Below are 27445 nucleotides of genomic sequence, written 5' to 3'. Positions count from 1 at the left end.
TTTGGCCAGGAGATTAGAAAGGCAGAAAAAGTGTTAAGACTAAATACTGGAGCTCCTTTCTCTTATAACCACCAAGCCCAATTATTATTAACAAATGCCTCTCTTGGCTCTAATAGTATGTTTAACAGCTTGTTGCTCAGAAACAGGACATCAAATTTCTTCATTCACAGACGCCCCAAATATTGCAGTACCGGCGTAAGGAATATAAACAATTAAGCAAGACAAGGAGTTTGGGTGCCATCCCGGCGAGGGGGGAGTAACAACACCCCAGATGATTGGTTTGCCGCTTTCATGGAATCACAGATGCCTGGCGAATGCTGATTTCCCACTGAGGCCGCTGGCCACTGCATCAGGCATTAAGGGCACGAACATTTCTTTAGAGCCGCTTAGCTGAAGTTTATCGCGATCATTCAGCCATTGCCTAGCAACTTGCCGAGGCTATCAAAGAGCTCTTTGTCCTCGGGCCTGGCAAAACAGTCCCTCACACATCCCCTTATCAGCATTAGAACATTTATCAGGGAAAAAGGCTTCCATTGAGCCAGGGATTCCTGCACATTTAAAGATACCCCCTGAGTTTAGGAAGTTGTTTCCCAAAGTAGCTCCCATTAGAGCCTTTATCTGCACTTCGGGAAACATTCCACAAGAATTTCCTCAAGAAGTCCTATGATTCTTCTTTGCTTTATAATCCGGGCGAACATTAAAAAAAAACCCAGACTTGAGCTCATGAAAGTTTATCTTCTCAAAAATGAGCAAGGCAGACATTTCTACCCCCTTTGCTGGGAATGTCACCATTTGAGGTGCACAAAATATAAATATGCCGGGCTTCCCGGCTTCCGTGCACTTCTCATCACTTCTTCAGGGAAGGAAAGAATCATGTGGTTGCTCCATCCTGTAGGAAAATGGTCTGGAATATCACATCAAAAAAGGAACAGGGCTTATTGATTCATTCAACAAATATTTGACCCCTTGCACGTGCTGGACACTATAGTGAACAAAAACAGGCACCATCTCTCCTTCATGGAACTGCCAGAATTCATTCATTACCCTAGGTGGAGTGTGGGTAGGGGTTGGATCTTTCTTCTGTGTTCTTTCCTCTATTTCTCTGAAATTCCTCTTCCCCTGCATCCCAACTGCCATTACTTTAGTTTAAGACCTTGTCATTTTTATCTTTTTCTTTTTAAAACTGGATAATCCAAAACAGCCATATGACAGGTCCTCTTTCTTCCAGGCTCATCTTCAGAGCATCTTCTGCCCTCCTACAAAACACAAGTTTAATTATGCACATCTCCTCCTTAATTGTCCATTTGGTTCCTGTTAGCACTCTTACCAAACTCCTGCACGCATCAAAGCCCAGTCAAACGCAAACAGGGGTTTGCAGCAAAGAAAGTAAAGGTTTATTATTTAAAGAAATGGCACCAAACTGGAGTCACAGGTGAGCCATTGCTCTAAGACCCAGGTCCCCAGTGGCTTCTAGGGGATGGATTGTATAGGGGGAAAATCATTCATCATGATGGAGTTAGGATCATGGTCTCTACTGCTTGGTCAATGCTAGGGTAGCTCAGGTAGTTCATCATTGCCTCTGGTCCTGATGTCAGCCACGGTGTCCCTCTGTCTGGTTTCACAAGACTGTGATTGGTGAGTTCCATTCAGTTTTTCTGGGTCTGGTCTTGAAACACAACTGAGGCTTAGATATTCTCTCTAGTTTGACTAAAACTCTGTCTCTGTGGTCAGCAGATCCAAGGCTTTGTTCCTAAGATTATTTGATGCGACCAGAACCTCATTGTCCTGAGGGCTTTATGATGAAGGGAGTGGGCCTGCAAGGGAGAGGGAGGTGGCGAGTCCGGGTGCTGGATGAGGCTAGTTTGAATCAAAGGGAAAGAAAGGAGAAAAGATCATATTAAAGAAATGAAGTTTCTGTGTGGTTCCAGCACCAGGGGGAAGCTCACACTCCACAGTATGGCCCTCTGGCACTCTTGGCCCTGCTTGACATGACCATGCCTGGCTGCCCTAATGACTCTCGGGCTGTCCTCACCCCCACTCCACCCATCCCCGATGTGCGGTTCCTGAAGGATTAGACACATACGTCTTTGGGCCTCTGAGCCTTGCACCCAACTTTCCTTTAGCTTGGAACCCTCTTCCACCTTCACAAACTCCCTCCTTCTCCCACCGTGGTCCCCGGGCGGAGCTGGGTGTGCCTGTCCTGGGCCATTACCACTCTGGATTTAGAGGTCGTTCTTAGAGCACCTCTCACCAGCCAGCCAGCAGCTGCCAGACCCCGTGAATGTTTATTGAGTTGAACTCTCTCTTCTGTCTTTGACAAACAAGGAAATAAAAAGATGTCTTGTAGGACTCTAGGGAAGTTGGCAAAGACTAGGATGAGATCAGTGGAAATCATTCAGGAATGAAACACACACACACACACACACACACACGGCCAAAAAAAAAGGTTACAGCAGACTTACAGTTTCCTATCCCAGAGAAAGTTTCACCCTGTGCCTTCCATAGAGGCCACATTAGTAGCACTGACCCTGGTATCCCCTCTGTGAGTCTCATTGCCTGAAATTTCACACTTAGAGATTTATTTCGTAGGCTCTTAACATGTATATTCTCTTAAAATATTAATATACTCTAGAGAAAGTAACACCTCAGCAATAATAAATGTATCTTATCCTTTCCTGACTATTAAATGAAGGGAAAGATAGCAAGAGGATACCAGAGGCCTGCAGGGCAGGAGTAGCAATAGGAGAAAATGTCAGGAAAAGAAGACAGCTTCACACTTTTCCCTGGAGTTGCCCCCCAACTGAGATATACTTTATATTTGTCTTCAGTTTAGGCATTAATATCTATAAGATGATGACTCATGTTTACTGATGATAGAGAAAAAGAAAATGATTGAATTTTTAGGGGGAGTTGGTAATAGAATTGTTATAGTTTACTTTCCAAGGAAACACTTCATTGCAGTCATAAAAGTTATTTAAAAGGAAACTTGGTTCTGTTGAAATATGTGTATAGTGTATATGATTGGAGACAGAAGACTTGATAGATGATTTCTGGAATTCCCTGTGATTGTCTGGAAGTGAAATGATGGGTAAATCATGTGAAATGAGCTTATCTTTGCAATGGATCTCCTTACTATATCGAGGGCCTTGTTACATATGTGAAAATTACCCCGATAAAGTTGATTATGACTGATGGCTGTGCTAATCAGCTGAACAAACCTGTTAGGGAAGGGGACTCGGATATGAAATAAAAGATCACTTATTCACACTTGTCAGCCTGCCCGAGAGTCATTTTTCTTCGCATGCTCTGATTGAGAATGTGCTAATTCCCATATAAATCATGATAATCTGTAATGGCAAACAGCAGCATATACTTTTTGACCTAAGGTGTGTGCTCCGCTCCCTCTTAACTGCATTGATTGAGTGTAACGTGAAGGAGAGACTGGAAAGCAGCTGATAAACTAAATCACTATAAATAGCTAACTCGCCCATTTCCCCAAGCTCCCACCCCACACAAAAAAATAAGTGCCAAAAATCAGGACTAATTTTCAGGATGATTTCAGATTGACAAAGTAATTATTCAGCCTCCACTTCTCCAAAATCCCAACTGGGATTTGCCTGGGTGGCTCCAGGGTGCCTGACTGTCTGTGAAGCAGGTGTCCCTCTTTCAGCTGCTGGTAAACAGGAGTCCGGTTCACAGTCAGTGCTCAGGAACTGAACTTGAGCAGAGTGAAGCCTGTAGCGGATTACCTTTGCTGGTACTTCCTTCGTAGTCACAAACCACCGTGTAGTTTCGCAGCTTCCTTAGAAGTGACTTACTCCGCTATCCATTTGATGCTTCTGCCTGATATCGATGTGAGTCACAACACAGATAAGAGTCTGTGGCTGATGAATCACATTTGGGGAGTGTAGAGGTTGCAAGTCCATCTCAGCTTTTCAAAACAGATTTGATTAAAAAAAAAAATCATATATTTGTGAACTCAAAAAAAAAATCATAGTAGGCCAGAATTCCATTTCTTACTCGTGGGGGAACTCGCACGCCCTAACCAACTTACAGCAGGCCTGATCGCCTTCTTTCCACCTGCAGTCCAAGCTAAAGTACTAGGCCGTTGATGCCTCAATCCGGGCACAGTGAGGTCTGTGTGCTTTCGGGCCTCCTTTACCACATGGGAGACTTTCCGAAGGAAAGGAGACAGGACAGTCAAGAGCGGAGATGTGTTTTGCTAGAAGTGGCCGTGTACCAGTCAGCGGTGTTCACGTTCTGGTTTGGGGTTGCGTCTGTTCTAAGGGCCAGGGTCATTTTTCTCCTGATCAATCGAGAAGGAACCTGCAGTACCAGCATCGCCTTCCCAGCTTCCTTGGTGCCGGTGGCTTCTGGACTCCTCAGGCGTGTGCGCGCTTGCTCTCGTTGTGTTTGCACTTGGTCTAAGGCCAGCCGTCGCCAGTTCACTACGAATTACAACTCATTCCCGTTTCCCCCTCAGTGCAAAGATCGTTTCTTTGAGTTGTGAAGAACTCAGATGTACAAGAAAGAAGCCCCTGTCGTATTTCAAATACACACTTACAAAGGACACTTCCACTGACCTCCAGTAAAACTCAGGTTTATTGTTTTATTTTTGCAACTTGGGTTTTTCTTTGTGTTTCCTCTAGGCATTTTGTTCATTCATGACTGACTCTGAAGTTTCCCTGTTTCCAGAGTGAGAGTTAAACACCTACATAGTTTGATAAGAATCAATAACTTAGACAATGTCTACAAATAACATCAGTTGTGACATTCTGCCTTTAGCTGCCCAAAGTCAGATTAAATTTTTAACGAGGAATTTGGTGGCATTGATTTCTGTGCTGCACAAGGTATCATCAAAATAGTTTAAGATTGTGTTTATTTGGTTGCTTGGGGGTGGGGGGTTCTTTATGTAAAACAATTTAACCACCTTTGATTTCTCCTTATTTTTTTACACTTCACCCACTTCTCTGTAAAAATGAAGAATGGAGGGGGAGGGAGGGAGTCACTGAGAGCTAAGTGATGCAATAGTTTTGATAAATGTTGCTTTTAATAGAGCCTTTGGGCTTCCCCTTTGTTCTCTCCACCTAAAGAAGAAAATCAGTGCAACAAAGGTGTTTTACACCTTCTCTTTTATGACCATAGAAAATAGTCCTGGATTATTTTAAAGTTAGGATGACACGTGATCCCACAAAGTGTGATGGCACATGGATGTGTGTAAGTGGATTTTAAACCTCATGCCGTCTCCACGCCTCGCTGTGGGGGTTCATCAGCTCTGATACCAAGACCTTAGTCCTTGCCTCTGAGAGGGTCCACCCGCCCTGCCTCTTGCTCAGCCTCGCCCGTGTGCCTCGTTCCAGGTGTCCACTGTGACAGCGTGTGTGCCGAGGGACGCTGGGGTCCCAACTGCTCCCTGCCCTGCTACTGTAAAAACGGGGCTTCGTGCTCCCCCGACGACGGCATCTGTGAGTGCGCACCAGGGTTCCGAGGAACCACGTGCCAGAGAAGTAAGTGTGTCCTTAGGTGGCAGCTCCGGTCTCTCCTTCTCGGGGCACCGTGTGTAGAATTATTACCTCTGTCCCTCCTCTCAGGTCACAGTGATGTCTGCTGCAGCCGAGGGCAGAAAGAAGTGTAATAGGTCACCTTGTCCTTTGCAGAGCTGTCCTTAATAGCATGTCCCGAGTTTTATTCCTTCCAACCTTCAGGACTGACCTAACAGATGGGGCTTTAGCCATTTCCCCCAGTAATGATTTCATTGCCTCATTGGCATCATCATCGGGATATGTTTCTTGATCCTGCCTTAAATCCTGCAAATGGTGCTCCAGAAATCCATTGACCTGTAAATATTTTATTCAGCAATTTTGGCATTGGCCTTATTTCAATTACTGGAAGTCAACATCAGCCAAACCTTGAGGCAAATCATGCATCCTGCTAGTCCATCTTAAAGTCAGTACTATGGGGGAAATAGAATTGCTGAGTTAAAAAATGGGGGCTGTTGACATTGGTCAATGGAAATTTTAAGTTAGGAAATGATTCATAAGATTTTACTAAATCTTCATGTAAATGTTCTCAAGAAAGGGATATACAAGTAGCTATAAGATACATTATTCTAGCTTTTTAATTACTTTTTTCATTCGAAACTCTATGCAGTTGTCCTATGTTTAAATCCAAATACTGTCTTGGGAGGAACCTAATTGTGCAGCGTTCTTCTTCCTCGCTTTTCAACCACAACCATTAACCTGGATCGTGCTGGGGAGGAACTGTCTTTGAATTCTGACTATAGATCCATTTATTGCCAGCAGTGACTCTAAAGAATGAAGGGTCAGCACGTGGCTTGAGAGTTATTTATTTGTGCCTTGTTAGAATTTAGAATTTTATTTCCTTCCTTCATTTATTTCTTAAAGCCTCTAGCTCTTTGGCAAACCTCAAGCTAATTGGAGCCATAAATGGGAAAATAAAGACTAGGTCATTTGCCTGCCCTCAGGCAATTCAGAATTTAGTGGCCTTTTTTATTATTATTAAAGAATACCCTTGGTTTTTTTAGTGGTGGTTATTTTATACTTGGAAAATTCTCCATATCATTAAAAATTTTTGTTTTACTCAAAACTTAAGGGTGTGTGGCTTCGTAGGTCTCGATATAGAAAAGGAAAGAAACATATCTCAGGAAAGATAACTGTCGATTTCCATCCTGTTTTCAGTCTGTTCCCCTGGTTTTTATGGGCATCGCTGCAGCCAGACATGCCCGCAGTGTGTGCACAGCAGTGGGCCCTGCCACCACATCACCGGCCTGTGTGACTGCTTACCCGGCTTCACGGGAGCCCTCTGCAATGAAGGTGAGGCACAGGTTTGGGGAGACACCTGGTGATGAGCGAGCCCCATGCAGTCTGTCCTCGGGCTTCCCCAAGGATGTGTCTACAGCTACCAGCTATCGATGTCCCTGGTAATGCTGTGTTTGCAGCTTTGGTAAATATGACTTTGAGCTTTGGAGAAGCTGGCTTGCCATTCCAGCAAAACCTCTTTATTCCCTGAGCGGTGCTACTCTTCAGTTTTAATTGGAAACAGCCTCCCTTGAAAAATCAATGTGAGGAAGGATGTTGGCTTCCTGAGCAAAAAGTTATGAAGTCAGATTTCTAGGAATGTAATGATGTCTCCTGGCTTGTGATGCCTTAATGAGGGTGTGTGGCTTCATGTGCTTACAAAAATGAGCCCATTCAGGATAAGGGAGGCTGTTAAGTGGAGGCAGCTACTAAATGGGCAGCTGGGTGGTTGGCCTTTCAAGTTGTTTCCTGTCCCAAGAGTCTAGGGTTCTGTGAGACGAGACGTGAGGATGAGTTGCTGACCTGTAACTTATTCACAGTGTGTCCCAGTGGCAGATTTGGGAAAAACTGTGCAGGTATTTGTACCTGTACCAACAATGGAACCTGTAACCCCATTGACAGATCTTGTCAATGTTACCCAGGATGGATTGGCAGTGACTGCTCTCAACGTAAGTCTTGTCTGAGAATAACTGATCAACCATTTTAATTTGTTTGTTTTCAAGTTGTTGAGGGTTGAAGTATGGGTGGTTATATTATCAAGCAAAATATATGAATAATTATAAGATATATTATTTTAATTTTTAAATGGATTTGTTTCCCCCATTAAGAGCTCTGTGCAATGGTCCTATATTTAAATCTAAATAATGCCTTGAAAAGAATCTAAATAAATAGCATTTTTGCTTATTTAGTTTTCAGTGATTCTTCATCTGTAAAATGGGGGTCATGCACTCAGGAAATCTATTCTAAGGTTCAGTCCAGACCTCAAGTGTCAGATATTATTTTTCCCTTGCTCTTGGGGAAAAAAATGGTCACACAATTATGGGAGACATTTTTATTTTTAAAAATTACTTCAGATTATTTATTTATTGTCTTTATTGGGCCATATTCCATACTGGGTAACCATATAGAAATTATAGATGGTCTTCCTTTTAAGCAGTTATGTTCTTTAAGCATTAGTAGGAATGAAATGGTTTTTGGGGTTTTTTTTGTAAATCTAATCATTTTACCCCGTAACTTTACTATTTCACAGGTTCTGATGGTCCTTCAATGGTCAGTGACCCCCTAAGATTTAGTTTAGTTTAGTTTTTTCAAATCAAAGAGTTTAAATAATCTATCTTAGATTGACTTTAAAATAATGGAATGTTTAGTTTTATTATTTTCTGCTTTTTCTAAGTGAGAGGTTTTATAAATAAACCAATTCTTAGATACAACTGAGAGCCTTGACATTTAAAACAAGCCTCTAGTGGAAACTCTGGAATTGGCTGACAAGTGCCAGTTTTCAAGATCAAAGACATGAATTACATGACCTTGAGTCCCTTCTCTCAAGTCACATCATTTTTTCTACCTGATCTCTGCTCAAACAGCCTCTCCTCAGAGAGGCCATCCCTAACCTGTCTTTTTTTTTTATAGTACTTACTCGCCATTGGTTTTTGGGTTGGCTGCCTGGTTCGCCTGCCTTCCCTGCTAAAATAGAAGCTTCCAGAGTGTAACCTGGACATTTTCTTGTTCTCTGCTATCTCCTTTGTTCCCTGAACAGTGCTGGGCACAGGGGTGCTGTATGTGCATTTGTTAAATAACTAAATCTGTGCGTGCACTTGAGGTGATGTTCGCCTCACACTGCAGTCTGAGCGAATGCACGCCAGCGGTGATGGTTGCCCTCGCAGTCAGCCTTGCCATCTGGGCCTCAGATCCGGAGCTGCGTGCTTTCTCAGCCCTGGTGCACACTGCTAACCTCTCCAGGGCAGGGAGGTGTGGAGGGAGGGCGGATCTCTCTGCTGGGCTGGCCTCAGAGCTCTGACAGCTCTCCATGCTGTGCTTTCAGCTTGTCCGCCCGCCCACTGGGGCCCGAACTGCATCCACACGTGCAACTGCCACAATGGGGCCTTCTGCAGCGCCTACGACGGGGAATGCAAGTGCACCCCCGGCTGGACGGGGCTCTACTGCACGCAGCGTAAGCAGCCAGCCTTCCAAAGCCACCGCGGGGGGGGGGGGGGGGGGGGGGGGATAGGGGCACGCCAAGGAAGACACAGCCTTTCCCTGTGCACACGCGAGCTCAGCCCCTCTGGCTTTCCTGGCATTCCAGTCTACCAGTGACCTATAACTGGTTAAGAGCTGCCACGTTCAGGTTTCCTGTCTGTGTCATCAGGGCAGTGCAGCGGAGCAGTGCTCTATGCTGTTGCGGGCAGTTTCTTTCTCATTTCTTCCTTAACAAGACCCTATTTCTGTGGCTAAGCTCCCTGTCGTGTATTCTAGCAGCACCAGGCTAGGATAAGTGACAGTGACTAGGAAGGAAGTGGAGACCGTAGCCTCTGTCTGATTAGTGTGTGCTTGGAGGAAACTAATTTCAGTGGCTCTCGAACTTGAGCAAGCTTCCGAATCACCCGATGGCTCAGTTAGCTGGTCCCACGCCCGGAGTGTTTGATTCAGTAGGTCTGGGCGGGGACCTGAGAATGCACATTTCTAACAACTTTCCACATGGTGAGTGCCAGTCTGGGCTTATGCTTTAGGAACCACTAGTTCTTTTTCCATTTTATATTCCATAGTGTATTAAAACCATTTCTTCTTCGATGAGGTCATGAGTGTCATAGGTTATAATGTGCAAAGTACTCCCCAGCTCGGCACCATTGGGGGAAAAAGACTATTCTCTACCCTCTTGCCTTTAATGGAATGAAGGAGAAAAGACAGGAAGGAATGTATTATGATTATCATTAATACTAATATATAATTTTAAATCATAGAAATGAATGGAGGAGGAAAGATCAGTCAGAAATTAGGCAATTCTTGTTCAATACTAATTAGAGAGCAAGCCTTTTGGAACTTTCTAGATAGGGATACAGACCTCGAGCCATGATGTGAAAGGGAGAATTGGCAAGGAGGAGGTTTGTCCCAAGCATATTCTGCCAAGATTGCATATAAACATATAATGTTTTTTGAGCTCCTTAGGGAAAAGTAGTTATAAGTTTTTAATGATAATTCCAAAATTAGGACCTGCTCCAGTCAGAGGCACTTTTTAAATGGAAGTATCCCAATCCAGTGGGAGGAGCATGGGGGCTAGAGCCAGACTCGCTGCATTTTGTATGGTCGCCCTGCCACCCCGCCATTTGCTGGCTGTGTGACTCAGGGCGCTCAGGGCTTGGCTCCCACGTGTAGGGCGGGGTTATCCATCCCCGTGTTTCTGGGCTACTCTAAGGAATCAGTGAGGATGTGAGAAGAATCTGGCACAGAGTAGGTGCTAAATAAGTACAGTGGCCATGGTGTGTTTCGATGCAGCCTGGCCTCTGTGTCCTGAAAGCTGAGCTTTCATTAAACCTCCCTATAAGAAAAGGGAAAAATAAAAGGGACATATGATGCTTGGAAACAGCCGCGGAACCAGCCGGTGTTGAAGTTTTCTTCATGCCACAGAGCCCTGAAACTCTTACAGGACAGCTGCTGGCCCATGAAAGCCAGCAGGGCTTGTGCAGGTCCTCAGCTCAAGGGTCCCGGTGGCCTGGGTCCTGAAAATTGTGCCTCACTGGGAAGGCACATTGCTTTGCTATAAAGCACCTGTGAAGTGCAGGTTTCTTAAGTTCAGCGTCTACCACACACCTTATTATCTAATTAACAGATACAGTGGACAGGACTAGCATCAGAATCAGAGACATTCTGTACCCAAAGTGAAAGCATGCAGGTCACTTTTATATAAAGTACTGGTTTCAGTCCAGGGAAGTGGAGTCCAGGATTCTAGTCGTTGAGTGAAAGAATGGCAGGGAATGGCCCAGACCTCTTCGGGGTTGAGTATGCCTTGTTAGAAGACACCAGTCTCGCCTCCAGGGCACCAGTAATGGTTCAGCTGCCAGGTATGGAACTGTTCTGCCTCCTGCCTGTGAATTTCAGCTTCCTTACAAGACCCCTTCTTGAGACTTCAGAGAAGGCTTTTTGACAATCTGACACGTGTATTACTGTCTATTCTCCCTCTGTTGGCTCAAGGTGTTTTAAAATGTTGGAGGCAGGGGCTGTGCTTCTCCTCAGCAGCCCCTTGACCCTTGCTGTCGTTCTTCCTTGCACAGGATGTCCCCTGGGGTTTTATGGAAAAGACTGTGCATTGATTTGCCAGTGCCAAAATGGAGCCGACTGCGACCACATCTCCGGGCAGTGTACCTGCCGCACAGGGTTCATGGGCAAGCACTGTGAACAGAGTGAGTATGACCGCATGACATCTCTAGATGGTCTCCCCTGCCCCCAGAATCACTTTTCTTAGATACCTGAAGATATGAAGGCAGAACTTGCAACTTGCGAGTTGTTGGAGCTGATGGCTGGACACCAGCACGGTTGACTTCCCTTCAAAGACCTGGCCACCTTGGGATCTTTGCTGTCTTTTCCCTCAAAATTCTTCTTCTGAGTAATTGCTCAGTGCCCTGGGTGGAGGGGGTGTGGCTACAAGACCGAAGACAGAATTCAAGTTTTCCATCTGTTCATCCTGGCTCCCTCTTCCACTCCTCCTTATTTTTGGAATGTGGATGCTCAGAGCTTTAAAAGAGCCCGTGAAGCTTTCTCTACGGCGAAGGCAGAGCCCAGGTCTCTCACGGAGAGAGAGTGCACTCGGTGGGCCAGGCTGGGTGTGCAGGAGGCAGAGGGCTGGGTGCCCAGGGCCAGCCCACTGTGGGTGAGCGAGCGAGTCCGTGCAGACACGGCCGCCGTTTTTACAACCTCATTTAGAACGTACTTTTATACTGTTTCTACTAACAACTTCTCACCTTAGTCCTAACTTTCAAGACAATATATTGCCTTAAAATTTTGTTCTAAAAACCCCATCCTGGGAGAATATGCTCCATTGGAATTACCCATCCTTGGTTTTCCGTTTCCACTGCACTAGCTATGCATCTGCTCACAGGGTTACGGGAACATTCAGTCATAGACTGAGTGTTTCAAATTAGTTTATTATTATTTTCCTCTGTTACCTTCGCTATTCAAGAGTAATAAATAAGGGCTTAGAACAGTATGGGGCTTGCTTTCTAACTGTAATGGCAGGGAAAGGAGCAGGAAATTTCCTGCTCACCAGAGGGTACACTGGTGAAGAATGAGGCAAAGATTACAAGGCTGCAGGAGCCATGTGGCCTGGAAGGACTGATGGGCATAGCAGGACTCTGGCAATAAAGCGCCACTCTCCCACCTCCCCACCAGCACCTCACAGCACCGCTGGGCGGCCCCATAACATGTGCTAAACCCTGGAATATGTGTGCATATCCTCCTGCCAGCAAATATAGCAAGAGTGACATCCAAGAAGCAGCCTGGACAGAGAGCACCCGATTTTAGCTTTGCTCTGCTAGTTCATTTAATCACGAGCCAGATACTGAATCACAGAGTTTCCTGCACACCCCTTTGTATATATGAATATTGTGTGTACGTATACAAATGTGTAAACATACGTGCACATACATATAGGGGTGGGCAAAAGTTGGTTTACAATTATAAACACGTGAAACACAGTTTATTCTTATATAATTATTTATTAATTATTGTTGTTTTTTAATGCAAACCACTGTAATCCTCCTTTTGCCCACCCCTGTATATGTATAGAAACCAGAATAAGCTCTAAACTGACTTTCGCTTGAATGGCAGACTGTAACCAGACTTACTAAATAAAAGCCGCTTAAATGCTTCCATGATAATTCTGAACAACAAATTAAACTTTCCCAGGGCTCATTTGTAAACAGAAACCCTGCGTTGGACAGAGAACTCTGATGATGATAGCACAGTGCCCCCTGCTGCTCACTGTACAAAAAACATCACTGTTTTGTCATGACGAGTTTTAGATTTAACATGCCTGTGCTATTCTTTGAAATTCATGCCCAAACTTAGTAAGACTACACCGTAAGGATCCCCCTGTCTCAGTCTATCAGCCTTCCACCTGCAAGTCCACATTTCGAGCCGTTCTATGGTAAGTGAAGTGCTTACCTAGAAAATTAGTAAACTTGCCCCCTTCCTCTCCCCCTTCTGCCAGCCAGTCCAAGTCAGAATGTGCCATTGGGAGGACCCCTGAGCCTGTAGTAAGATATACTTCTTCTCAAGGAAGCATCTCTAGTTTATACTTTTTAATCTGGTCCCCTTCCATCCCATAGTTTTGTCTGGTGGAGTCATCTCAGATTGTCCTTAGTGATGATCTTCGTCAGTTCCATTGCAGTTCCACAGACTCTGTACACACCCCTCTGGGAGGTGGGTACATAGAAGCTGAAAGTGTCAGGAGCTGTGCTGAGGGGCTCAGTCTCGTCCTGGGTCGCCTGGCCTGTGAGCCACACCATGATTCAGGGAACGCTGCCAGCTCTAGGGCACTTTGGGCGGTACAAGTCTACCTGAACAGGGATCCCCTGAAAGAGCTGGCCCCCGGACACACAGGGTCATACAGTAAGAGACAGCCTTGCCTCAGATTCCCACGGCTGACCTGGACTTTGATTTCCTTCTCAGAGTGCCCTGCAGGAACATACGGCTACGGCTGTCGCCAGATATGTGACTGTCTGAACAACTCCACCTGTGACCACATCACTGGCACCTGTTACTGCAGCCCAGGATGGAAGGGGGCACGGTGTGATCAAGGTAAGGGTGCTAGTGAATAGAACTACCTCATATTGTGCGACAACCACCTACCACCCAACATTAAATGTCTTCCCCTGTGTTATCTGATGCAATCCTCACCGGGACTCTGCGAGGCATAGCTGGCTAGTTATTTAGTTGCCAGATGGATGCCTTATTGTCACTGACCTACAGATGAAAAAACTAAAGCTCAGAGAGGTTGAGTAACTTGCCTAAGGTCATACAGCTACTATAAAATATGTCAGGGCTTTGACATCAGCTTTTCCAAAGCTCGTGTACTTTCCACTGTGCCTACAATTGTTTTCAGCCTCACTGAGGTGTGATTAACCTATAAAAAGCAATACATATATGGAATATATATACAATAACACAGAGTGTACAATTTGATAAAATCTGACATGTACACATCCATGAAACCATCACCACAGTAAATCATGAATATATCCATCACTTCCAAAAGTTTCTTCATATCCCCCCCGCCATCACTGCCCCAAGCACTCACTGATCTACTTTCTGCCGCTACAGATTAGTGCAGTTTTTAGAATTTCATATAAATGGAATCGTATGGTACACTTTTTGCCTGATTTTGTTTACTCGGCATGATTATTTTAAAATTAAACCATATTGTAGTGCGTGTCAATGGTTCAGTTCTTTTTATTGCTGAGTAGCAGTCCATTGCATGGAATGTACCATAATTTCTTTGCCATTCACATGCTGATGGACATTTAGATTGTTTCCAGTTTTTGGCTCCTACAGGTAAAGCTTCTGTGTACAATAGTGTATCGGGTTTTTATATGGGCATATGCTTTCATTTCTCTTGAGTAACTTAGTAGGAGTGGAGTAATTGGGTCCTATGGTAGGCATATATTTAGCTTGTGAAGAAACTCGTGCCCGTGGTTTTTAACTAGGGTGTGTACCGTAATCCCCTGGGGGTACTTCTCCTATGCACAGTCCATTTGGCCGGTCTGATTCTGGGATGGATGGGGCCTTTGAGAAAGTGCTCCCTATGCTTCTGCAGCGTGGCCTCCAGAGAGTTCCCACTGCACACGGTGTCCTTCAGTAGGTAATAAGTATAATAAAAATAAACGCAAGGGGGATGAGGCTTTAGAATTCATACAGTAGTGTAGGTGAGTCATCCTGCGCTCTAGCTTATGTAAGTGCTCATTTCATTCTCCTTCCTGCAATAACGTTTCCATGCTCATGATTTATGGTTGACTGTCCTAACAACAGGATGTTATGTTCCACAATCACATCGTTGTTGCAGATGCATTATAATCACGCTACACCGGCCTTGGTGCTCTGTTTCGGGGCAGACTGTCTTATCAGAAGGTCTAGCATGTAGGGACATTTGAGCTGGAGGCACCTTCCTGGAGGCCAGTTTCCTCGTTTTCAGATGAATCTACAACCAGAGAGCTTAGGGGAAAGGTCAGACTATCTGGATCAATTCTTTTAGATTCCAGGTTTCTTGACTCTTAACCCGTACCTTTCGTGTCTTCACTTGATGAGACAAGAGGAAGAACTGTGGAAAACTGAATTTTGAATTATGAGTAAGGTTTCAGGGAGATGTTATGAGGTATTATTGGGGCAGACCTTTCTATCATAGAAAGTAACTGGGTAGAACAGTATCTTCTGAGGCGAAGGCCCATTAAAATAAGGATCAGGCAGATCCTGATCTTGGACTAGATTTAAAATGGAGTTATTCTTGCTCGGAGGGACAATTACTATTAAAAATGCAAAAGATAGACATAAAATTAAGTTAGTTGAAACATTTAGGAACTAACACTTCCTCAGCTTAATACTGTATAATAAATAAAAGCATAATAGTAATCGGATGAGGTATTACTCAATTAATTGTCGAAGTGTTTAATCTGACAAATGTGAGAAGCTCCCAAATCCTACTGTTGAACCTTGGGGTTTGGGACCTCCTGCCCCTTTGTCCAGCCTTAGAGCAGCCTTTGTCTGGGCACAGACAAGCCAACAACATCCAAAAATAAGGAACGTTCATTTTTCCTTCCCACTTTGTTTCCAAATTAACCTCTCATGAGCTGCAAATACCCAGGTCTTAGCACGGCAGGGGAGTTTTGTAACTAGAGAGCAAACATTTCCCCCGCAGTCACCCTCACCCCGGTCTCCTTTCCTCCGTGTTCTAGCCGGTGTCATAATAGTTGGGAACCTGAACAGCCTGAGCAGAACCAGCACAGCCCTGCCCGCCGACTCCTACCAGATCGGGGCCATCGCGGGCATCGTCATCTTGGTGCTGGTGGTCCTCTTCCTCCTGGCGCTCTTCATCATTTACCGGCACAAACAGAAGGGGAAGGAGTCGAGCATGCCCGCTGTCACCTACACCCCCGCCGTGAGGATCCTCAACGCCGACTACACCGTTTCGGGTACGGGAGGCCCTGGGGGCCCTGCGCGCTGGGAAAAGTTAGGTTTTCTCACCTGGTTCTTTGAAACTGGGTGTTTGGCTGTGCTGTCCATTGTGACCGGCAGTTAGCCTCGGGGGCATTTTATGTTTGGAGAAGGTCCGTTGTTAGAGATGTGTTCTATGTGTCCAAAGTAGTAACGTCACCACTGTTGTCCCCTGTGAGGGTTTTTTAATTAGATGTATTATGTGATTGCTTTAGAATTTGGGAATTTCAACCTGGAAAAAGCTTTACTGCGTAGCCAGGCCCAAGTTTTTGTCCTATTTGGGGACAGGGAGGAGAGAGGGAGGGGGTGGCTGTAACTGTACCGAGGTCATGGACCGGACCAGGGGTAAGGACCACGTCTTCTGTCTCTGGTCTTAGGTTTTTCCACAGTTCCTTCCAGCCTGTCCCAGAGCCCACACAAATCATTGACTGCCTGGCAACCGAGTTACAGGAGAAACAGTTTTTTGGTTGTAGCAAGAACCAGGGCATTTGTTTAAGAACACTCTTAAATCTTCCTTTCTGTCACAAATCCCCATAAATTTTTAAGTGACAGTCTCAGTCATCAGAAGAAGTAACCACTTAAACTGAGGAATTTTGAAACAAATATTAATTTGGGGACAATTACTGAAGGATTTCAGGGGTGTCCCATGTTTATAAGCACACTGCCTGGGGCAGGGGGTGCATTAGTAGCCGTACAGAATAACGTAGGACAGAATATTGTGTCAAGAACTCAAGCGTTTAAAAAGAGAGGAAACAACGGCAGAAATTGCTTCCAAGAGGGGCCTTCCCAGCTCGTACAAGCCCCGAGCGATGAGCAGGGCGATCTGTGGGTCTCTGCGCACTGTTCCAGGAGGCAGGTGGGAAGTCGGGGCCCCGCAGCTCCTGGCAGCTTCGCTGAGTGTGCGGGGCAGGGGGGAGGCCGTCCAGACACTGGGTTTCTTCCTTTCTCTGCCCTTTTCGCACCCGGGGTTTGGGGAGCCTGCATCTCACCCGTTTCCTTCCCCTCTTGCAGAAACCCTTCCTCACGGCAGCGGCGGGAATGCCAACAGCCACTACTTCACCAACCCCAGCTACCACACGCTCACCCAGTGTGCCGCGTCCCCGCACGTCAACAACAGGGACAGGATGACCATCGCTAAGGTGAGAGGCAAAGGCTCGGGTGGCTGAAGGCAGAAGGGGAGAGAGGAAGGAACAAGCGGGTATGGAGGGCTGCTGTTTGCCAGATGCTCTTCCCGGTGCTTTTTTTAGAGCTATTGTCTCATTGATTCCTCTAAACAGCCCTGTAAGCGTGTATTAGGATCTCCAGTCTAATGACAAAAAACCTGAGTCATGGGGAATTTAAGTCACTTCCAGACATAGCTCCCCAGCCAGCGGGCGAGGCAGCTGCGATGTGAGTCAAGGTCTTTCTGTCTCTACAGTTTGTGCTGTTTCCATTGCACCTCTTTGGAAAAACGTTCCTCGTATTGCCTGAGGTTTTAAAATAATGTCTTGTAGCAGAACAATAGCAGACTCAATCCTGGCTAAAATTGCCAAGTTTGTCTTTTCTGACCACCTGTCTCCTAGTGCCCTTTCCTGGCCACTTATACTTTCATAACAACAGTAATATATATTTATTTAGGTCGAACCACATGAAATCGCATTTCCGTAGGTCAAAAATGATCAAACAGGAACAATGCACCAGACATTTCTAACTACTTAACAAATACAGATCCATTTAATCTTCACACCAATCCTATGGATCAGGAGTGGTTATGATCCCCACTTTGTAGATGCACGGAGAGGTTGGAGGCCCGGGGCTGTCTGGAACCCTGAGCTGCCCCGGTAGTGCTATCGAGCTCACCCCAGGTCCCCCCCACAAAGCTCCGGAATCCCAAACATGTCTCCCTTCCAGATGTACCCGAATTATATTTCCAAAGTCCACTGTCTAATCCCAGCTCTCTCTCAGAAGAAAACCAAGCTAATAAAATTAGTCCGGTCGCAATTAACTTCATGCAGTGGGGTTTTAATTATAGCGCCTCATAGTTAAATAGCACTTCACATTCTCCAGAGACGTTGATATTCATCATTCCATTTTCTCTCATCCACATTCAGGGAGGGAGGCAAAGCAGATGGCCTTATCCTCATATTTATAGCTCAGAGCACCGCTAAGAGTCACTGTGACTCATGCAGGATCATACAGTGTTTGGTGGGAGAGCCCCGACCAGGAATTTCATTTTTCAATTCAAAGTTCCATGTATGTAACCCCAAATAAGGTCTGATTGGTACAGAGTAACAACATGACAAGAAGAAGCCGAGGCAGTGGAGGGAACAGTTGAGGCCAAGGGACACATACTCCTGCTGCCCTCGATGTCCCACCAGGTCGTACACGGTCACCTCGGCCCCTCCGCCCAGCCTCATCTAAGGACCAGTCCCTGATACATGCCATGGGCTTGCTTCCCCTAGATCAGTAGCATAGTGCTTTGCCACACGGTATTCTCTTTTTACGTCTTTTGTTGTTTATATTTTAACAGTCAAAAAACAATCAGCTGTTTGTGAATCTAAAAAATGTGAATCCTGGGAAGAGGGGCCCGGTGGTGGACTGCACAGGCACACTGCCCGCGGACTGGAAACACGGTGGCTACCTCAACGAGCTCGGTACGTTCTCCCAGCTCCTGTCCTCAGCAGCACCTTCACCGTATGGTCACCTCAGATAGTCACAGATCTTTGTCTGTGCCAAAGTGATCTATTAGAAACATGCATGGAAAGACAAACTAATAGACTTCTACCCAACCCCCACATGGGGCTTATTACTGTCCCAAGTGCCCTGTTTATTTAACATTAATTGAGTTTCTACTATGTGCCAGGAATGATCAAATGAGAAAAAGATCTCTACCTTCTTGTAGCTTACATTCTAACACTTTCTATAGTAACTTACTTAATTCTCCTAAGAAGCACTCTGATACGTGGGTACTATCACTACCATCATCATCTCCATGTTACAGTTAAGAAACTGAGGCTTAAAACGGTTAGGTAACTTGTGCAAAGTCTCAAACCCTACTAAGTGGCAGACCTGGGGTTAAACTTAATCAGCTGGGTACCAGGTTATGGGCTCCCCTTTGTTCTCTTTAATATGAGGCACCCATACTTGAGGCCCCTTCCCCTGTTAGGTGAGGAAATGGAGATACCAACAGGAATATAAGTCAGTGGTTCTCAAGTGTTTTGGAATCAGGACCCTTTCACACACTCTTAAAAGTTATCAATGACCCCAAAGAACTTCTGTTGATGTGGGTTATATCTACTGATATTTTACCATGTTACTAATTAAAACTGAGAACATTTAAAATAGTTATTTATTTATCATCATAACCTCATCTCATAACATAAGATGAATTTTGTGGAAAATTACTACATTTTCCAAAACATAGTGAGAAAAGTGGCACTCCTTAACACTTTTGTCAATCTCTTTAACATCTGGCTTCATAAAGGACAGCTGGATTTTCATTCTGCTTCTGCATTCAGACAGTAGTGACTTCACACTTGGTATAGTTCCTGGAAAACTCCACCATACACTTGAGAGAGAATGAGAGTGAAAAAGGCGACCAGGGTTGTTGTATGATTATGAGAAAAGTTTAGATCATGCAGCCCTCCTGCAAAGGGGGTGAGGACCCTGGACTGCACGTAAAGACCTGCTGTGATACCCCATTGAGTAGGTGGTGCTCTTTCCAAGTGCATGCTCCTTATTTTCAAGGATGAGCTTGATGGGATAGTAACTAATGTGTGTATGGTTACCTTATGCTTATCAAACCCTTTCACGTGTATTTATTTAGTGGTAAGGTTGCCATGAAGCCCAGTTAAATTTGAATTTCAAATAAGCAACAAATATTTTTAATATAAATATATCCTAAATATATGGGGCATACTTATACTAAAAACTATTTGTTGTTTCTCTGAAATTCAACTTAACTTAAATTCAACTCTATGTTTTTATTTGCTAAATCTGGCACCCCTACCTACTGAATGGGCCCTTCCATGAATATTGTTTTATAGAGGGAAAAACTGGGAGACACAGAGAGGTTAACTGTCCTGTCCAAGATTTCAGGGAAGGAAAGGGGTAAAGCTAGGCCTCACAGTTGGGCTTCTGACTGCTCCTCCTCTGATCTTTCTGTGAACACCCTATATGTTCAGTCACTTGGGCCAGGTGTAGGAACCAATCCCTGTGGGCTCTGAAATCCCCTCTCACTACAGAAATGCAAATGTTTAAGAAGGAAAATTAATATAAATTCTTTTATCTGCACTCTACACCAGTATTATCAATGGGATGTATATTTCTACACACATACAGTAAAATTATTTATAAGGTATATGTACTCACAGTATACTTATTTTCAACACACTTATTGGTGAGATTATTTAACATTAGGGAGGTTTTTAAAAAGCCTAAATTACATGAATAATTAAGTTCAAAGAAGTACGCAAATGATATTCAGTAAAATGCCACCAAGTACTCCCGAGGGAAAAGCCGTCTGGCTCCACCTTCACCTACTGTAGTTTGTTCTGATTCCAGAACACACAGTCATCTCAATGATCACAAATAAACCTCTGCCTTCTGTCTCAGCGAGACCCAAGGGGCATAAAATCTTCTTATGGTCCAGAGTTTATAATTCTGCATTTCATGTCCTTTTAAAGTTGTTGTTCAGAAGAATCTTCTCTTACGAAGAACAGAGTGAGGCACATTGTCGATGATGGAGTGCGTAGGTGTTTAAATGATGGGAACGTTGTGGTGATGTTGTCTGAAAGAGCCCTGAAGTTGGCACAAGAGCCCTGAGATCAATTCCTGGTTCTTTTATATGACACTGGGTCGAGCACCCTCTCAAGATTAATTTGTTCAGTTGTAAAGTAGGGATAATGATCGTGTTCTGGCTCATTGTATGAATTAGATTAAACTGAGCACATTTGAAAGCACCTGTCTGGGGATTGGGACATATGGGAGTTTATGGGGAAACCTACCTGCACCCTGATTTTTAAGGCAGTAAAGAGAATCTGGCAGGGGTATTTGGTCTCACAGCCCCAACTCTTGCTCTCTAATTTACTATCCACCCCATGCTGCTAACCCCTTGGGGAAGGCTCATTGCAAGCTAAAGCCAAGATGTACATTTAACAAGACTTTGATACCGTTTGGAAATGACTAAGGGAATTTGGCATAGAGTAACATAGACAGAGTTCCTTGATAGGGACTCTCAGAGGCCACAGCTCTTGCCCATCTTCCTGGGGTCCCTTTACCACATCTGGCAATCCTCAAGACCACCCTCAGGATCAATAATTTACTGGAAAGACTCACAGAACTCACCGAATGTTGTTATACTCATGGTTACAGTTTATCACAACAAAAGGATACAGACTGAAATCAGCCAAGGAAAGAAATATGGGACAGAGTTAAGGAAAGTTCAAAGCACGAAACTTCCAGTTGTCCTTTCCCAATGGAATCATGGCAGGTGCTGACCTTCTCTGGCAACAATGTGTGGCAATACACACATTGCCAAGCAGGGAAGCTCACCTCAGCCTTGGAGTCCAGGGTTTTTATGGGGGCTTGCTCAAGTAGTCTTGGCTTACTGCCCAGGTGGTTGACCTTTAGTCTCTAGCCCGTATGGAGGTTGAACTGATACCAAGTGGCCCAACCCCCCTCCCATAAATTACTTTGTTAGACTGTCCAGTGTAGCCCTAGGCCCCCAGTTAAACAAAAACACTCTTACTGGGCAGGACATTCCAAGGACGTAGAGATCACTTCCCAGGAACCAAGGGGAAAGGCCAGACCTCTCTTCGGTCAGGTTAATTCTTCTAGACACATCTTTTTGTCCTGCCTTCCTCTATAATTTAGTGTCTTTCCCACCAACTGGGAGCTTGGCTGGACTTCACAACCCAGACCCAAGAAAGTGTGCCTGAGAGGAAAACATTCCCAGTTCCTGTCCCACAAAGATTGGTATTAGACCCACCCTCTCCCCTTAGGGGATTCTCCCTCTTTCTCCACAAATGTGTGCCCCCATGGGACATCACCATCAGGACTTGGGTTTAGCCCGGCCGGGCGTGGCTCGGCGGTTGAGCCGAGAGGATCCAGGAGATCGTGGTTCGATTCCTGGTCAGGGCACATGCCCGGGTTGCAGGCTAGATCCCCAGTCGGGGGCATGCAGGAGGCAGCTGATCAGTGACTCTCTCATCATTGATGTTTCTGTCTCTCTCTCTCCCTCCCCCTTCCTCTTTCTGAAATCAATAAAGATATATTTTAAAAAAAAAAAGAACTTGAGTTTAATGTCACTCTGAGAAACACAGGCACAGTGGTAGGGGGTCAGTTCTCATACTTACTCTCTGTTTTTAACCTAAGTCCATCCATTCCTTTCAAAGATAATTAAAAAGGCCTTGTAATGCTTACAGACAAACTGAGCTGAGACACAGTAAGTGTTACAATAATTGAAACACCATTCATTTATATGGCACTTCGGAGTTTACCAAGCCTATGCGCTATTTCGCTTAGTGATCACCACCGCCCTGTGAGGCTTGGAAGGCAGGTTTGTTTTCCTCATTTTAGAGATAAGGGAATTGACACTCAGAGAGTTGAACATCTTGCCCAAAGTCATGTGGCTAACAAGTGATGAAATTTAAGTCCCTCATCTCAGTTGTAGTCCTGGTTGTGTTCTTTCCTCTGTGCAGCCTTGAATCATGTACTGATTCATCTGTGCCCCAGTTTCTACCCTGTATTGATCCACCCTTTCTAGAGTCACTGTAAATGAGCAGGGGAATGATCAGGATGGCATGTGTGTATTTTTAATTCTAAGCACTAGGGATATCTGGCATGAGAGATCTGGTGTAAAGGTTTGAAAAGCAGCAGCCTTGGTGGCCTCCTGCAGTGGGAAGGAAGCAGGTGCCCCAACCATCTTCCTCCAAGACCTTGAAATACTAGATGGGCTTTCTCTTGCTTTCAGTTCTCACTGGGTGTTTTTTTCCTTCCTTTACCACAGGTGCTTTTGGACTTGACAGAAGTTATATGGGAAAATCCTTGAAAGGTATGGTATGAATTTGAGGAAGAAATTCATTTATCAAAATCACATTTAAAAAATATATAGCCGGCCGGGCATGGCTCAGCGGTTGAGTGTTGACCTAGGATCTAGGAGATCGCGGTTTGATTCCCGGTCAGGGCACATGCCCGGGTTGCAGGCTTGATCCCCAGTCAGTGGCGTGCAGGAGGCAGCCGATCAATGACTCTCTCATCATTGATGTTTCTACCTCTCTCTCTCCCTCTCCTTTCCTCTCTCTGAAGTCAATAAAGATATATTTAAATAAATATATATGTATATACGTATATATACACATATATATATATATATCTCAGAGACGGAAATAATTTGCTACACAAACAAGAGTGGCAGTGTAGGGAAAATGTGGACTTGTTAGTGTGGTTTTTCGAGCAAACACACAAACACCTTTAACTGACATCGAGGCAGTGGCCATAGGTGGATCGAGTTAGAGCAGAAGTCTGGGGGACAAAGGTTCCATTTTGCTGGGGTAACACTCATATTTCCTTCAAAAGAAATATGGCTTATGGGTGGAGAAAAGGAAGTAGCAGGGAAAATAGGAAGAGTCAGCATGGTTACATGTTCACTGAGGCCGGCTCTGCAGGAAGAACCTGAGTAATAACTTCAGGTGCCCAGTCCTGAGGTTTTACAAGGAATCCTCACAGTGCACATGCCTTGCTCACCATGATAGTAGAACCTTCTTGTGCTCTTGGGTCCCTCAGCAGATGGTTTCTCGATTGAAGCCTTTGAGAATTTGAAGATTCTTAGTAAAATAGAATGGAATTAATTTTATTTGAGTGTGATAATCAAAATGAAATCAAATCCATTGTGTTTATATTGGTACTCACCTTAGAGAAGAGCTAAAATTACTTCATAGTTTTTATATATCTTATAGTAATTTTATAGCAGATTCTCTCCAAAATAAGCAAATAAATGTTTAGTATTATTTTCAGTGTATATAATTCAAAAACCTAGCTGCAAAGAAAAACTGCCCAGCCCTGGCCAGGTGGCTCAGTTGGTTGGAGTGTCATCCCATACACCAAAAGGTGTGAGGTTTGATTCCCAGTGAGGGCACATGCGTAGGTTGCAGGTTTGATCTTTGGTCAGGACGTATGCGAGAGGCAACATCAGTGTTTCTCTCTCTCTTCCTCCCCCCCACCTTTAAAATAAAAATAATTTTTGTTAAAAACTGCCCCAGTAAATTTTCACCAAGAAAAAAACAACAATGCTATTCAATACACCTGAAACTAATACAAAATAATATTGAATGTAGACTGTAATTGCAAAAGATAACATTGTTCATGGAATAGCATTTTCTTTTTTCCACCATCTCTCTTCACAGACTTGGGAAAGAATTCTGAATATAATTCAAGTAACTGCTCCCTAAGCAGTTCTGAAAACCCATATGCCACTATTAAGGACCCGCCTGTACTTATGCCCAAAAACTCAGAGTGTGGCTACGTGGAGATGAAGTCACCAGCGCGGAGGGACTCCCCCTATGCAGAGATCAATAACTCCTCTTCAGCCAACAAGAATGTCTATGAAGTTGGTAAGTTCTCCTAACCAGAGAAAGAACCTAGTATGGAAATTTTTTTAAAAAACACACAGTTCCATAGTCTTTTAGAATAAATAACATTTCATGGAAACCTTATTTTAAAAATGGCCCATATTTTAAATGTAAGCTATGTTTACAGGGATCCTATTAATTGGTGTCAAATAAATTATTCAGGGAAACACCACTTAGAAAATTTAAAGGAAGTTTTCCTTGTCTCCCACCTGGTCGTCCGTCTTTGGTTTTGTAGCCATGGTGAATATTTTAGTCTGCATGCGGAATAGTACGTGTATCATATTAGCTAATATGTCGACTGAGCCGAAATGGTTCCACTAAATTAAACAGGTGGTTCCAATTCCTGGTTGCATTCATTATATTAATATAATGCTTTTAGCAGATTGAAACATTTTACTTTTAAATTTGTCTAATATATCAGTAAGAGTCTAAGATGTGACTCTGATACAAATTAATAAGAATTCAATTTAAAACTGGAGATATTTTGATTGCCCCTTGCAAGTACGATTTGGGGAAAGTTAAAACATATCAGAGCTATCAGTGGCTAGATAACAGGACTATATAATTTAATTTTTCTTCCTCTCTATCTCTGTATCTGTATTCATGATTTAAACTTTAAAAAATTCTCTACTACTTATAAATGAAGTGACTAATTTAATCTAGTGGCTAGGAATTCATTTTATGCTATAGACATGTCACTCAAGATATATTACTATTTTAAAAGTATTAAGACAACTTTTTTTAAATGGAAGGCATAGGGAACTAAATTGTTATAGAAAGTTCAGTAATAAGTCCCCTTTGAATTGTCCCATAAGCTCACTACTGTAAGAGTGGAACTCAAATGAGAGCCTGAGTCTTAACATTGTCAACTTACGTTTCCATGAATTGAGTTAACCTCTAAGGACCTCAGTCTTCTTACCCGTAGAGTAAGGGATTTGCACTAGATTATCTCCAGGGTTTTTCAGGCAGTGATTCATATCCAGGAATTCTATATATCCCCTTGATGTCTCCATCCCAACCATACAGTCATCCGTTTGTCCTGAACACCATTTGTGGGCATCGGTGGGTCTGCCAACCACAGAGTAGCCACCTCTGTGATTATAAATGGATCCTTTGTTTCTAAAAATAATATTTTCTTATATTTTTATAAGAAATCTCCTCCTGCGTGTTTGATATTGGCAAAAAATGCCACATTTGATTTATTAAATTTTTTTTTCATTGCTGATAAATTGACATGTCCCTGGTTGTCACAGAACCTACAGTGAGTGTTGTCCAAGGAATATTCAGCAATAACGGGCATCTCACCCAGGACCCATATGACCTTCCAAAGAACAGTCACATCCCTTGCCATTACGACCTGCTGCCAGTCCGAGACAGCTCGTCTTCCCCCACGCGAGAGGATGGTGGCAGCAGCAGCAGCAGTGAATGACACCAAAGGACCACTCGGGAGCCGCTGGCACCCTTTCCAGAACTGCATCCGGTTCCCCATCCTCAAGTTTGCCGCCTGTGTGAATGTTAATCTACTCGGTAGGCAGAAAGCTCAACGCTGAGGCTCACTGACCGTAGGCCCCTTGGTACCGGTGGCTCAGAAGGGAGGTATCAGTGTCATTTTCCATTCTTGTTAGTTTTCGAACTGCTCCCCTGAAGCGTGACTTACTGTAAAGTCTTGGCGACGCACGTGAACTTGCAGAACTCCTTCAGATACGAGGGTTGCAGTGGACATTGGTATGAGTGCTTGAAAACCCAAGGTTTAAGTATTTTCTTTCTCACTTGCATCATAGAGCTGTACGTAGGATTGTGCAGTTTGCCATAAATTTAGTGTGAATCACTAAACATGTGGAAGAAAAGGGGCATATTATTGAGTCCTGATTTGGGTGGGTTTTTTTCAGCTGGACTCAGAATTGTAGGAATATTCTGAACCCAGGAAGAACCATTCTGCCAAGTGGCATAACAGGATAGACTGAAGAACAAACCCTAGAAGTGGATAGGAAACTTAAATATGAAAACTTTAGACTTTTTTAGAAGAAATGTACACTTAGAATTATTTTAGAAATACTAGAATTATTACAGGAATCAGTATGTGCCAGACAGAGGTGATTTTTCTCTCTGTTTGACCCGTTGGCCCACTAGATCCATGACATTATTCTGATCACTGTCCCCATCGTACACATTTGCCACTTGAGATCCGTAACATATCAGTAATTATTTCCTAAATATGGAAATGAAATAATTTTATTTTTGACAGACTGGATTGAATGAGTGTATAATGATTGGAAAAGGTTGTAAATTTTAAGTGTAAGAAGACACTTAAGTTTTGTAAACCATTAGTAATACACGCTGTAATATAGAATTAGCAGAAAGTTTTTATTAATTTTTCCCTAGAAGTGACTGAAATATTTTTGTGCGTATTTGAGAAAAGGGCACTTTCCTTTTATTAATTGTTGATTTAGAGAAACTATGCTTAAGCTGGTCTTTTGCATTGCTAATATGACATGTATCCCATTTTTCTTTAATTTGTATTTTCATTTTTAAGTTGTATATTCTATGTTTTGTAGTGTTTGAACTGTTAATGAAAAAATATTATATGTTTGTTGTTTCTTGTATTATTGCCACTTATCATTTTGCTTGATAAAAATGTGTTGTTCTTTTTTTCCTTTTGGAGGGAGGAGATAAAAATATATAAATCAATTATATTAAAATCGGTCTTTACTAAAATAGTGCAGAAACCATAGGTGAATGACTCATAATCGAGATCAGCTTTTCACTATTCCAAAATGGACTTCTTTGGTCTGTGGGTTCTGAGTCTTGGTTAAACCCAGGGGA

The 27445-nt window shown here is 43.8% G+C and overlaps 1 protein-coding gene across 1 annotated transcript in view; it reads left to right on the top strand.

The window, feature by feature from the left end:
* Window positions 1-27211, top strand: part of MEGF10 (multiple EGF like domains 10) — a 155520-nt gene extending 128309 nt beyond the window's left edge. Inside the window, exons 14-25 of the mRNA XM_081131156.1 lie at window positions 5361-5507; window positions 6699-6833; window positions 7358-7486; window positions 8860-8988; window positions 11084-11212; window positions 13479-13607; window positions 15755-15991; window positions 17025-17152; window positions 18523-18646; window positions 23002-23046; window positions 24398-24604; window positions 25876-27211. Coding sequence (XP_080987282.1) covers window positions 5361-5507; window positions 6699-6833; window positions 7358-7486; window positions 8860-8988; window positions 11084-11212; window positions 13479-13607; window positions 15755-15991; window positions 17025-17152; window positions 18523-18646; window positions 23002-23046; window positions 24398-24604; window positions 25876-26051 — 1715 coding nt within the window. The 3' untranslated portion in view covers window positions 26052-27211. The remainder of the gene's footprint in view (window positions 1-5360; window positions 5508-6698; window positions 6834-7357; window positions 7487-8859; window positions 8989-11083; window positions 11213-13478; window positions 13608-15754; window positions 15992-17024; window positions 17153-18522; window positions 18647-23001; window positions 23047-24397; window positions 24605-25875) is intronic.
* The last annotated feature ends 234 nt before the right edge of the window (window positions 27212-27445 follow it).

This window comes from Miniopterus schreibersii (assembly GCF_964146895.1).
Source record: "Miniopterus schreibersii genome assembly, chromosome: 3".
NCBI lineage: Eukaryota > Metazoa > Chordata > Mammalia > Chiroptera > Miniopteridae > Miniopterus > Miniopterus schreibersii.
Note: the sequence above shows the minus strand (reverse complement) of the source record. Positions and strands in the feature narration are given on the sequence as shown.